The 13,125-nt window shown below is 41.6% G+C and overlaps 1 protein-coding gene across 1 annotated transcript; it reads left to right on the forward strand.

Annotated features, from left to right (window-relative positions):
• The first annotated feature begins 4,086 nt into the window (after positions 1–4,086).
• Positions 4,087–12,623, forward strand: LOC144464598 (uncharacterized). Its single transcript, XM_078172105.1, has 6 exons — positions 4,087–5,189; positions 6,619–6,714; positions 7,424–7,519; positions 8,676–8,765; positions 10,402–10,537; positions 12,015–12,623. The coding sequence occupies exons 1-6, from the start codon at positions 5,163–5,165 to the stop codon at positions 12,227–12,229; spliced, it is 660 nt and encodes a 219-aa protein (XP_078028231.1). The 5' UTR covers positions 4,087–5,162; the 3' UTR covers positions 12,230–12,623.
• Positions 12,624–13,125: the final 502 nt, after the last annotated feature.

A 13,125-nucleotide genomic window follows, 5' to 3' on the forward strand; every position in this document is an offset into this window, starting at 1 on the left:
TCCAAATAGTCGCCTGGTGGCAAATAGCCGCTGGGCACCTAGTAGCCACAGGGGGGTTGACCCCATTTTGCGTATTAAACACCGGTCCGATTAAAGGCCCGGGCGATTATTTCCTCATTCATTGCCTCATGGCTGTCCCTCCTTGAGGGACTGTTTGCGCTTTTACGCACGGGTCGGTGGTGAAGTGGTGCGCATGACTCGTGCTAAGGACGGACGGACAGCCATGTATCTAAAACAGGTAATACATCTGGCAAATATCCGTGATCGCCTAGACCCGCGTGCGTAAAAGTGCACACAATTCCGTGTCCTCTCACCACGGATGCTGTGATTTGATGGCCCGGTACTCATTGTAGCTCACTCTTATAAGACCCAATGTTAATAATGATAATAATAATAATAATAATAATAATAATAATAATAATAATAAGTTACTGTGGACCTATATGCCATGCCTTTTAATAAAATTACCAGAAGAGTTCGCTGAAAAACAGGTAATGTTTCAATTACTGGCATGTGTCCCCGATGAAACTCTGACATGCATGGGAAATACGGCTTCTACAGGCTCGCCATAGCTTACTGTCAGGACTCAGGGACCAGAATTCGGGATGGCGGACCGTCAGAATGGCGATATTTCGGAGTGGCGGCCTGTAACCATTGGTTAAATGGCCCATTCGGTTGGTATTCAGATAACTGGGGCTTTACTGGTATAATGCAATAGCATGACCCACTCTAAATGTTTAGAGATTTTTGTACAAGAACTCACCCCTACCTTACAGTATTTTTGCACTAAAAACATACTGGACAGGAACTGTAACCAAATAATGTGAGCAGGGACCCACATAACCACTATATCTTTACCTTGCTTCTTCACTGCTGTATGTGTTGCTAATACTTCATATAACAAATCCTGTCTGCAGATGTTCCTGCCCTAAGACTGTGAAGCCCTGATGTTGAGTCACTGCAGATTAGAGCCTTGTCTGTTGCCCTCTCTCTTACCCAATCCAAAGCCATCAATATGGCGTACATTTCAACAGAGAATACACTCAGATTGTTAGTTGTCCTTCTGCACATCTCCTCTCTGTGACTGGGTATTGCAACTGCTGCCCCTGTGTGTCTTGAGTGTGGATCCTTCGACCCATCTGTATAGACCTGCACATAGTCATAGAACTCCCCATACTCATAGAACTCATTCTTTCACTGCTCTTCTTGAGCTCGAGCATTTTCAGGTCAACCACCATAGGCTCTAGCATCCATACAGGTATCACAGGCCATATTACAGTTGGAATAAACTCATCTTCATACACGCCCAACTCCCTTGCTGTTGCATGTCCTGTCCAGCCAAAACTTAGTTTTTGTGCCCTTTCTTTCTCCCAGCATGCCTCTAGTATCTTTTTTGTTGGATGACTCTCTTCATGCCCCCTCAAGTTTATCCAGTAGTTTACTGCCAGCTATTTCCGGCGTAGCTCAAATGGCATTTCCCCTGCTTCAACTGGAAGAGCACATACTGGAGATGTTCTGACTGCCCCTAAGCACATCCTCAGAGCCCGCACTTGAATCCTGTCCAGCCCCTCCAGCACAGATTTTGCTGCTGACCCATACACCATGCTCCCATAGTCTATTCTTGATCTTATTAGGGCTACATATATATATATATATATCAGTGACGCAACGTTGGCTCCCCACTCCACCCCTGCTAGGCATCTCATGACATTTATCACTTTCCTGCATTTCCCCTCCACCTGTCTCACATGCTCTCTCCACATCAGTCTTGCGTCAAAGTGCACTCCTAGAAAACGGAAACTCTCCATCCTCTCAAGGTTACTTCCATACATCTCCACCACATACTCTGCCCCGGTTCTTTTCTTTGTGAATAAATACTTTGTCTTTTCAACTGAGAATTTAAACCCCCACTTCAACCCCCCATTCCTCCACCTGCCGGATCCCATCTTGTATTTTGCTGACCACATGCCTTTCATTCCGCCCTCTTTTCCATAGAGCTCCATCATCTGCGAACAAAGATCTTCCCATGTCCCCTGCTACAGTTACAAAAATATCTTTATCATTACTGTAGGAGCCAGGTTGTTCATTTTCTGTTTTGCTTGTGGGTGTTGTGCACGTTTGTGCCAGTAGGTGGCAGTATCTGTTCAGGCTTGTGGTTTTCTGTCTCTATAGTCAGGTGGGTTAATCAGCGCAGGTGCGCAGGCTGGGGAAGCCATACGGTTTTTGACCGTGCCATGGTGTGTAATGCCGCAGGTCAGAGTATTGTTCCTCGTAAGTCATTATTGAAACGTGTTATTATGTATTGAGTATTGGGTAAAGCAGTCTATACTTTGCCTCGGCTGTAAACAATAAATCAGCACAAAGAAAAGCAAATGTTTGGACATTTTTGCTGTGTTTGTGCACTTACACCAGCACCTGTGGGCCTACACTGGCATGCATACAAGCCCTTCAGACCAGTATGCGCAGAGAGTGACAAAGGAAGCCACTATAATTACAGAAAACAGAGAAGGGCTGACCACACTTCCCTGGGGTGTCCCATTCTCTACCCTATGCTGGCTAGACATCTCAGATTCCACTTTAACCTGTATGGATCTTCCCCTCAAAAAGTCCATGAGCCAGTTAAACATTCTCCCTCCTATTCCCAGCTTGTGCAGCTTAGTCATCATGCCCTCTCTCCACATCATGTCATATGCCTTCTCTACATCGAAGAACACTGCTGCCACTGTCTCTTTATTTACCTGGGCTTTCCTGACATCATCCTCCAGGCAAAGAACTGGGTCCATAGTCCCCCTTCCCCTCCTAAACCCACTCTGATAAGGAGCCACCATACCTCTCTCCTCTAGGTAATACGTAAGTCTCTCATTGACCATCCTCTCCATCAGTTTGCAGACATTTGATGTCAGGGCAATAGGCCTATAGTTTGCATACTTCACCTCTCCTACCTCAGCTCTCAGGATTTTAGTTAGCTTAACTAGATCCATTTTTTTAACTCCCCCCTCTCCTTCAAACCTCACCACTATATTGATCATTCCTGACCTCCTTCTCTGTTCCTCCTCATTCTCACTGCCACTTCCATTACTACTACTTCCACTGTCCACGTCCTTACTACTATTACTTTTCTTCCTCTTCTTCACACTCTCTTTCACCTGCCAACCGCTCTCCCTTTCGTTCTCTTCCTCGTGTAGCTCTATGTCCTCACTAACCCCATCCCCTGCCATCCTGTCAGAACCTACAAGGAACCGTGTAGGAATCCCGTTCCGGGCCTATACAGGCCGTCGGTCGGTTTTCCAACACTCTGTTCCCCCTCCCTTCCTACTGCTAACGCTACCCCCTCCCACCGCCCGCACCCACAGTCAATGTCTTATCTAAGGAACAGATCCTCAGGTGACACCGGAACTTAAAGCTTCTTGGGGTCACATGAGGGTCACAGGTGACTTTGTTGGTATATGTACTCAACCCGTGCATGCGCAAGACAGAGATATCCAGTGCTTAAGCACCCCCTCTGGCGGTCAGTAGGGATGAAATAGAACAGAGCTTATTTTAAGGTAACTGAACCTAGAAATTAATTCACTGTAAAGACAGCTTTCTATCAGCACTACATCATGGTTATAATACCCATAATGTTGATAAAATACTGATTACCTGCCAACACAGAGCTAATTTTATTGTAATTGAAGCAATTCATTATTTAATTAATTAATTGTTCCCTCGGAAGAGCTGAGGAAAGTGCCTCAGGAGAGGACTGTCTGGGCTTCTTTGCTGAGGCTGCTGCCCCCGCGACCCGGACCCGGATAAACGGAGGACAGCAGGACGAGACGAGAGACGAATTGTAAAGACAGTTTACTATCAGCACTGGATAATGATTAAATATAGGTTTATTGTAAAGGCAATATCAATATCCAAAGTATTCATACATAAATGATTTTTAAAAGCGAGGCTAGACATTAGGTATAAAAATAAATATAATTAATAATAGTGAAGATGTAAACGTGTTACAGGCTATCTTGTTAATCTATATTAATAAAGCAAAAAATGTTAAGAATCTATTTTTGAATAAATAGTTTGAATATATGTATATGTCCCTATGGGCCCTAACGACGCAAAGTGTGTCCAAATTCACACCTGTTCTTCTCTATGGATTTTCTCTGCAAACGTTCATCACTCATATCACGTGAAACAGCAGAACCGCCAGTCCAATGTTTTCACAAGGAAAAACAATGATAAAGTTACACTAAAAATATGTATAACTAAACTTTCATACAGCTTTGCACACACATTACTCTTGGATGGATTACTCGCGAATGCAGGCTCACACAGAAATGCCACATATAGCACATGAAAGCGCAGGAGCAGAGCTTTCCAGTGATACTACACACATCATTGTGCTGTCATCCCATCAAGCTTTAAATACAGATCAATTATCTACAAAATAAAAACCTGACGAATTTCTTTATGATCCATTATACAGATCTTGTTATCAGTCACTTCATATAGTGAGGAATGATTATCTTAGATGTAAATATTGCATGTTTCTTTCAGATAAAACACATTTTTGACTTGTGAATGAGTCAATGGAATTTCTTGCAATAATGAAAAAATACTGGCAATCATGTCCGCCTGGCACAAACCACATGTTTTGGACAGCTGTGAAGTGACAGAATGTCCCACCATCATGGTTCTTATATTGCCAGATTCCAGAGAGTCTCCCCTCTTCATATATGGCAGAATATGTCAACTTCCAACTTGCTATGGTGAGATACATGTAAAAATGTAAGAATTTAGGCACACAGATTGTTGTGTTTTTTTTCCATTGATATAAACATTAATATGAAATACAAACACATAGGACATGTAATGATGGCAAATCTGGATAGCCCAGATTGTCCTGAAAAAAAACAAGATATAGCATGTGTATGTAGCCTTTATAATGACTGTGATATGAGCTTAAAAGTAAAGGCAGTAAAAATACCCCAAAAAGGCCTAGGGCCCAAAGGGTTAAAAAGACAAATTGGGTTGCATGGATATATCTATAGTGACATGCCAGTTGGGCGGAATGCGGAGTCGTACGTGTTACAGCATGACCACCCTTACAGGATGTGCTCACTACACATAACAAGCGCACCTTAACTCACCTTAAGAGCAGGTAGTTGTCGCGTCGGTGGATGGCTGACCGGATCGTTTGTGAAAAGGTAAGTTGCGCTACGTTAATATTAAGATGTATAACTTATAGTAGTGGATTATCACAGTGCTTTTAAACGTTATCATTTCTTGTTAGTAACAGAAGTAGTTCTGTTTTCAAACAGTTAGAAAGGCAACCGGACGGATAGCGACATTATGCTAGCGAGGTAAAGTTAGCCAATTAGCTAACTGGCTAACAATGTGGCTAGCTGCTTCAGGCACGTTTGGTTGAAAACTGTGGTTGGTGAGTTTTATCGTGACTTGAATTAATAAAACACAAAAGTGTGTGGTTAATGAAACTCAAGGAGGGATTTATTTATGATTGTGCGTGAAATTAATGGTGATAGTTTGGGTTGACAAAGCGAGACAGGGCCGCTTGTTTATTTGAGGTGAGGGTTATGTGCTGAAGCGATGGTGAGGGACAGGCAACAAAACCAGGTATTAGACGGGCCCCGGGGCTGTTAGCGCTGACGTCCACGCTGTACCACTTTTTCTCCGGTCAGGTAAGAATGGGTGAAATTCGGGACAGGGGTGTTGTCAGAGGGATTAGAAAGTAGAGAATGATTTAAAATAACATCACATTGTGATCATCTGTTAGTAATATGACAGATTGTAAGGGAGATACGAAGCTCAGCGTCCTGCAGCGAGGTGTCTTTTTCTAGCTATTTTCTGTGGATACACAAATGAGACTGCGCTCATGTGAGAGATTGTTGTATTTAAATAGTGACTTTGCTGTTATCAACATTACTGTTACTGCTCCAGAAATATTAAGTTATATTTAAAAATTCCAAATCTAATGCCATTCTAATTTTAGCCTGTTTAAAAAATAAAAAAAGCAATTAATAGTAATGAAAAATAACTAATGAAAGTATCTTAAAGAACCAAACCAATAAGGATTCTAGTTTTTAGTTGCACTGCAACATAGAAATAATGTTCTATGTATGATATTTAGAGCTGCAACTAATGATTATTTTCATAATCAATTAATCCGTCAGCTATTTTCTTGATTTTTGGTGCTTTTAGACACACCACACACTTGTCAGGTCTCTTGTATTTGTGGGGTCCGCGCCAAGTAAATAATATTGTACACATTTAATTACTTTATTTTCACTTTTTTGTCCATAAACTTGAACAAACTCCATGTATCACACGTGTCCTTAAACTTGAGGTTAGTTTGCTTTCTACTAGTCAAAGCAGCAGTTGGTCACAGGGTAGTTTATCTGTCAGACTTCACTTTTACTTGTTCTCAACAACGATTAGAGCAGGAGACATATTTATGACAGCTCTGAGAACCAACTTGAAGTAAGAATGTTTCTGAGTCAGATACAGGAAACATTTGAACATGTTGTCCATTGTATCTGTCTCCAATCATTGTTGTTGAACTGAAATGATGTTACTGCTGGCCAACTTCTCAGTTACAATATTGAACTCATTCTTCAGGTTGAAGGACAACCTCTTGCCAGTGACTCCTCTGAGACTGAGATGTCCAGAACTACAGAACAGATTCCCCAGGGATTTCCATGCTCCCAGATGCAGGTAATCTTTTGTCCTGATTGTTTTACTTGTCTTTCAGTTGTTCAGATTTTAGTTTTTAAGCTTTCTGTCTGTTGAAGTGTTTGCACTTGAAGGTACATTTTAGCTTTCTTAAGATCAATATAAGCACACTCAGGTTTTGGTGATTTAATGGTGTCCAGTCTCGGTGCTTTTAGACACACCACACACTTGTCAAGTCTGTTGTTTTTGTGGGGTCCAGTCTCGTTGCTTTTAGAATAACACACACTTGTCAGGTCTGTTGTTGTTGTGGGGCCCAGTCTCGTTGCTTTTAGAATAACACACACTTGTCAGGTCTCTTGTATTTGTGGGGTCCGCGCCAAGTAAATAATATTGTACACATTTAATTACTTTATTTTCACTTTTTTGTCCATAAACTTGAACAAACTCCATGTATCACATGTGTCCTTGAACTTGAGGTTAGTTTGCTTTCTACTAGTCAAAGCAGCAGTTGGTCACAGGGTAGTTTATCTGTCAGATTTCACTTGTACTTGTTCTCAACTGAAACGATTAGAGCAGGAGACATATTTATGACAGCTCTGAGAACCAACTTGAAGTAAGAATGTTTCTGAGTCAGATACAGGAAACATTTGAACATGTTGTCCATTGTATCTGTCTCCAGTCATTGTTGTTGAACTGAAATGATGTTACTGCTGGCCAACTTCTCAGTTATGATATTGAACTCATTCTTCAGGTTGAAGGACAACCTCTTGCCAGTGACTCCTCTGAGACTGAGATGTCCAGAACTACAGAACAGATTCCCCAGGCATCTCCATGCTCCCAGATGCAGGTAATCTTTTGTCCTGTTTATTTTACTTGTCTTTCAGTTGTTCAGATTTTAGTTTTTAAGCTTTCTGTCTGTAATTAATTGTTGAAGTGTTTGCACTTGAAGGTACATTTTAGCTTTCTTAAGATCAGTATAAGCACACTCAGGTTTTGGTGATTTAATGGTGTCCAGTCTCGGTGCTTTTAGACACACCACACACTTGTCAGGTCTCTTGTATTTGTGGGGTCTGGTCTCGGTGCTTTTAGAATAACACACACTTGTCAGGTCTCTTGTATTTGTGGGGTCCATTCTCGGTGCTTTTAGAATAACACACACTTGTCAGGACTCTTGTATTTGTGGGGTCAGCGTCAAGTAAATAATATTGTACACATTTAATTACTTTATTTTCACTTTTTTGTCCATAAACTTGAACAAACTCCATGTATCACATGTGTCCTTGAACTTGAGGTTAGTTTGCTTTCTACCAGTCAAAGCAGCAGTTGGTCACAGGGTAGTTTATCTGTCAGACTTCACTTGTACTTGTTCTCAACTGAAATGATTAGAGCAGGAGACATATTTACTTATATATATTTATTTATACTCCATGTATGACACATGTCTTTGAACTTGAGGTCAATTTGTCTCATACCAATCAAACCACTTCACTCACACACACTTTTCAGGTCTTATGTAGTTGTTGGGTCCATGGCAAGTGAATAACGTTGTGCACATTTAATTATGAGAGAGAGAGAGAGAGAGCACACACCATCTAATTGGATTATTGTTTTTCTCCAAATGATTAATGTACAATATTTTTCAAAAGTTTGAAATCACTGTAAAATTCTTATGTTTTTTAGACTGACACATTTCATCTCCACGAAAGCAATTAATTTGACTATTTCTGACCATTTCAACATGAGCAGTTAAATGCGAGCCAACTCTTCAGGACAGTAAAGTAATGGCTGTTGAAATGGGACATTCCACTTTTCTTTGAATAATTTATTATTAATCTTTCATTTCAAGTTGTAGTATCAATTTTCAAATAAAATAATGTCTTGCCTATATGAGTAAATAAAGTTAATGTTAAAGATGTTCAAATGCTTTTCAAATGCTTGTTCATGTGCAGATGTATACATTTGTGCATGTGTGTTTAACATATTTTTCTTTTTTTTTTCTAAAGGGCTCAGATTACCCAGAACCCCAACCTCCGAAGAAAAATATTCAAACGACTATTTCCCTTGTAAACTACACGGATTCTGATGAATCTCAGGTATTGTGATGTTAATGCATTTGAGCATTGTCATGTATTCATCTTTTTTTCTTTACATCCGTTGTTCTAAATTCCAATTACATATATTTCTTTTGGACACTTTAGACATCACATCCAAGTTCTGAGTCTCAATGTAGCCTCCCAGAACAGAATGAATATTCTGCCCCAAGGCTGATCTCAATCTGAGTCCTTGCCTGTTGGGTATCTGCAGATATAGCGTCCGACTTTTATATTTCCCTGAATGTTTATTAAATATGTACCTGACAGATCTTATATTTAATAAGCTACTATTGAGAGACTGGAGGTCCTGGATTAAGTTGATAAACTTCCTGATATGATATGGCTAAACATCAGAACCTGCTAGCTGATTGTTTGTATATTGCTGTGCTAATGATAAGTGCCTTCGGAGTTCGGCAAATTTGTGCAGCCTCAGTGTCAGAAATCAAAATTCAGTAACCACTGTGCCCTGTACAAAATAGAATACAGTATAATCTGGATCTGATTTGGATTAGATTCAATTTAGCCAATTCCAATCCTTTAAAGGGGCAAAAAGCGAAATCGTTTCACCACTAGGTTTGCTGTTGTGCACTGCCTGTAGACCAAAACAAAGTGCGTCATGAGCCACTCCTCCCTCTACCTCTGCTAGACGAGGCGAGTGGGCGGGGGGTGGAGAGCAGATGTTTTAGCCTAGCGGGCAGTCTGGCGGGCTTGTGGGCTGCTCAAGCTCCGGACATTAACCCATCCCGGTGTTTCCTCCGCAGCCTCCACTTCACCCAGCTTCACTCAGCTGCCTGATAAACCCGCTGCTTCTTCCCACTTTAACCTGAAGCGATGTTTTAGCCTAGCGGGCAGCCCGCGAGCCAGCTGCCCGCTAGGCTAAAACATCGCTCTCACTCACGGAGAAGAGGAGGAACGTTAGTGTTAGCTCCCGGTGTTAGCACTAGCCGAGATCCGGCGATGTCTCTAGCCGAGTCGGCTGTCACCGGCTATTGGAGTAACTTACAGCTATGGAGCGCTTCTACCAGCTCTTCTAGTCACTGAGCCTCACCTCCATCTCAGCAAATATATTACAAAAATGTAGCCTAGCATTTTACAATGCTAATTGAAAATGTTAGCTGGGCTGCCAGGCTAACTTACTCACCTAATGCAACCGTAACGCCTGACCCATTGCTGGGACCGAGCCGCTAATAACTCAAGCTCCGGACATTAACCCATCCCGGTATTTACTCCGCAGCCTCCACTTCACCCAGCTTCACTCAGCTGCCCGATAAACCTGCTGCTTCTTGCCACTTTAACCTGAATAACAAACCAGGGCTCGGATTCACATGAACGTACATGAACATGCAGCCGGACCGGCTTGTAAACAAGGGGCTGGAGATCAACACAGAGAGAGGGTGTGTGAGGTCATGCTATATTCCAGATGAAATTACACCTCTAGTTCTTCACATAGCAATTTTTTAATTCCTTCAATCTAGAAATGATGAATTTCGCTTATTGCTCCTTTAATATATGTCCGACTTGGTCCTGATATTGTTCCCTAGGTCAAGCTCAGGACAGCACAGGATTCACTAGGGTGTGACTAATACTTCATAATTTATATTTTTTTGTAATTTCTTTTTTCTTCTGGTTTTCACAGAGTCAAGTCTCATTTAATGAGGGGGAAGAGAACGAGACAACAATTCCAGATGTGAGCCATGGGAATGCAGCACCAAAGCAGGACACCATGACACCTCCACAAGCCCATTGCAGCCGATCACCAAAAAAAGACAGAGGTAAAGTTTTTGGTCAAACTTCTTACTGTATGGTTGATATACTGTTTGAGAGTCAGTGTGCTTTATGGTGCTGCACTGTGACAAACAGAGCTCAACTCAAAAATATTGACAATGATAAACTCTTTTTTCATTTACCCCTTTTCAACTGAGGCAGGTTCAGGGCTCGTTCAGAGCCAGGCTAATTTAGAACCAGTTAAGAGATTAACCATGAGATTCTCCATATGTAGTCAGTTTATCCAAATGATGTCTGTTAAGAAAGCTGAAATGTTTTGGAGATGCGAGGGGCTGCAGGCCGGTGTTGCATCATATTTGATTACCCACCAGATCTTGCAGCCAACATCGTTTGAGCAAGTACTCAGATCCTTTACTCAGTGGCACAATTCACCCCAAAATCAAAAGACATATTTCCCGGCTGATAGCGCTGTTAATCCATCTCTGCTGTTTTGGCGTGTGGTGCAGAGTTTTGGAGATATCGGCCGTAGAGATGTCTGTCTTCTCTCCGATATAATGGAACTGGATGGTACTAGTCCTGTGGTTCTCAAAGCACCAAAAATACATACAAATAATGTAACATCAGTGTCTCGTTACAGAAGTCAAGACCTGGTTACACAAGACGCCAAACAGCTCACAACTAGGTGGTAGATTATCTTGAGTGACTAGGTCATGATTTCTGGAAAGACACACGGGGGTGAGTGTTTCAAATGTAATTTTTTTTGGTGCTTTGAGCGCCACAGGACTGGTGCTATCTAGTTCCAGAGTTGGAGAGAAGACAGACATCTCTGTAACCGATATCTCCAAAACTCTGCTGTTCACACTAAGGTAATCTAGATTTATAAATGACACTAAATGCCAGAGAAAAATATGTTTTGATTTTGTGGTGAACTGTCCCACTAAGTAAAGTATCTGATACATTAAATGTGTTTTAATTAAGTACATCATTAATACTGATGAGTTAATACAGTCCGATCTGAGTACATTTCCAACACTGCAGGTCACGTAATCTAATGGGAATCTAATGCAACACATCAAAAATCCAGAGTGCCTGGACCACATTGGGCAACTTCACCTATAGGTGCTCGATGTTAAAACTAAACAAAACTGTCATCACAAAAAATGGATTATTTATTTACTTTCCTTGGTCAGAGCATCAAAATCAACAGGGGAGGTGTGTAAAAACAGCTGTTTATAGTTTGCAGCTCTCTCTCATTGATTGCCCCTCACTCCACTTGTTTTACTTGTGTCAGTGGATTGCGCACAATGTGGGGAAGTGGAATTAGGGTTAAAATACCATTTACAAACACAAAACCAAAAAAAATTCTTTCTGTCTATGGATCTCTTCCGCTCTGTTTTAATACTATGGACAGCATTGCACCCACACAGGCACTTGCTAATTTATCCTTGGCCTTTGTTCCTCAAAAAATGCTCTCACAGAGAAACACAGAAATATTCATATCTATTTGTGTTGATTGTTTTACAGGTCGTCGACCTTTAAAGAGAAGGATATGGGACAAAGAGGAGATCCGTGCTGTCGAGACGCACATGATGTCCTTCATCACTTCATGTCGTGTTCCTGGGAAAAGCGACTGTGATAAGTGCCTTGAACTCGAAAAAGTAGCTCTCAAAAACAGAGATTGGTTAGCCATAAAGTTCTACATTAAGAATCGAATCACAGCTCTCAAGAACAAAGTTTAAAATGATCATTTAATGTCAGCAACATGTTCAATTGTTTCCTTCATACATTGCTTTGTTTGCAATGCAACGACATTTGGATACTGTTCAGTGTTCTGCTAGATGAATTATTGTTGTGCAACAATAGGTATGGGTGTAAATCACCAGCTTCATCACAATACGATATTATATCGATTTGTTTAGATGACAATATGATGTTTGCCGATTTCACAAAGTCTGTCACGATATGATTTCGATTCGATATGATTCAGCAGCCTGCGATCGATATGATGCGATATTATATTATTTGACCATTTTATTTCTGAGCTCTGTTTGTTGTTTGAGCGGAGGCGCGCTTGCCCAGAAATGGTGCAAGATGTGCTATGTGAATTTCAAAATAAAGGTGTATCTTTAAGATTACGATATGGATCAATGTTTTCATTTTGCATCGATGTAATCGGATCGTTAAAGGCGCTGTAGGTAAGAATGTGGCCAAAACGGTTACTGCACTCAAATTCAAAATACTGCCGCGAGTCGTGTCCGCCCCCCTTCCCCTACAGATTCGAGGTTGCTGGACAGCGGCACGCTGGAGACTGATTTGTTTGCCCACGGGCGGCTGCTGTGGCAGGGCCACGTCGCCACGTCCTTGAGCTTCGGTTTTCCAGCAGACCGTTCGAGCAAGTCCGGCTTCTCTGCTGCTAACGCTGCTGCCGGGATACAGCGGAGGAGCCAGCTGCTAATGTTATGTACCGGGACACTGCTAATGCTGCTTGCCGTGCTGCTGTAGCTCAGTCGTAACTGTAACTGATGCTGAGACTCTACTGACTGTGTGACTGGTAGACGGCGATGGGTGGCGCAACAGGCCAAAACACAAATTCAAAACATAAACATGATTTGCGGGGCGTAAAAATGTTTTTTAA

Source organism: Epinephelus lanceolatus, chromosome 11, assembly GCF_041903045.1.
Source record: "Epinephelus lanceolatus isolate andai-2023 chromosome 11, ASM4190304v1, whole genome shotgun sequence".
Taxonomy (NCBI): domain Eukaryota; kingdom Metazoa; phylum Chordata; class Actinopteri; order Perciformes; family Serranidae; genus Epinephelus; species Epinephelus lanceolatus.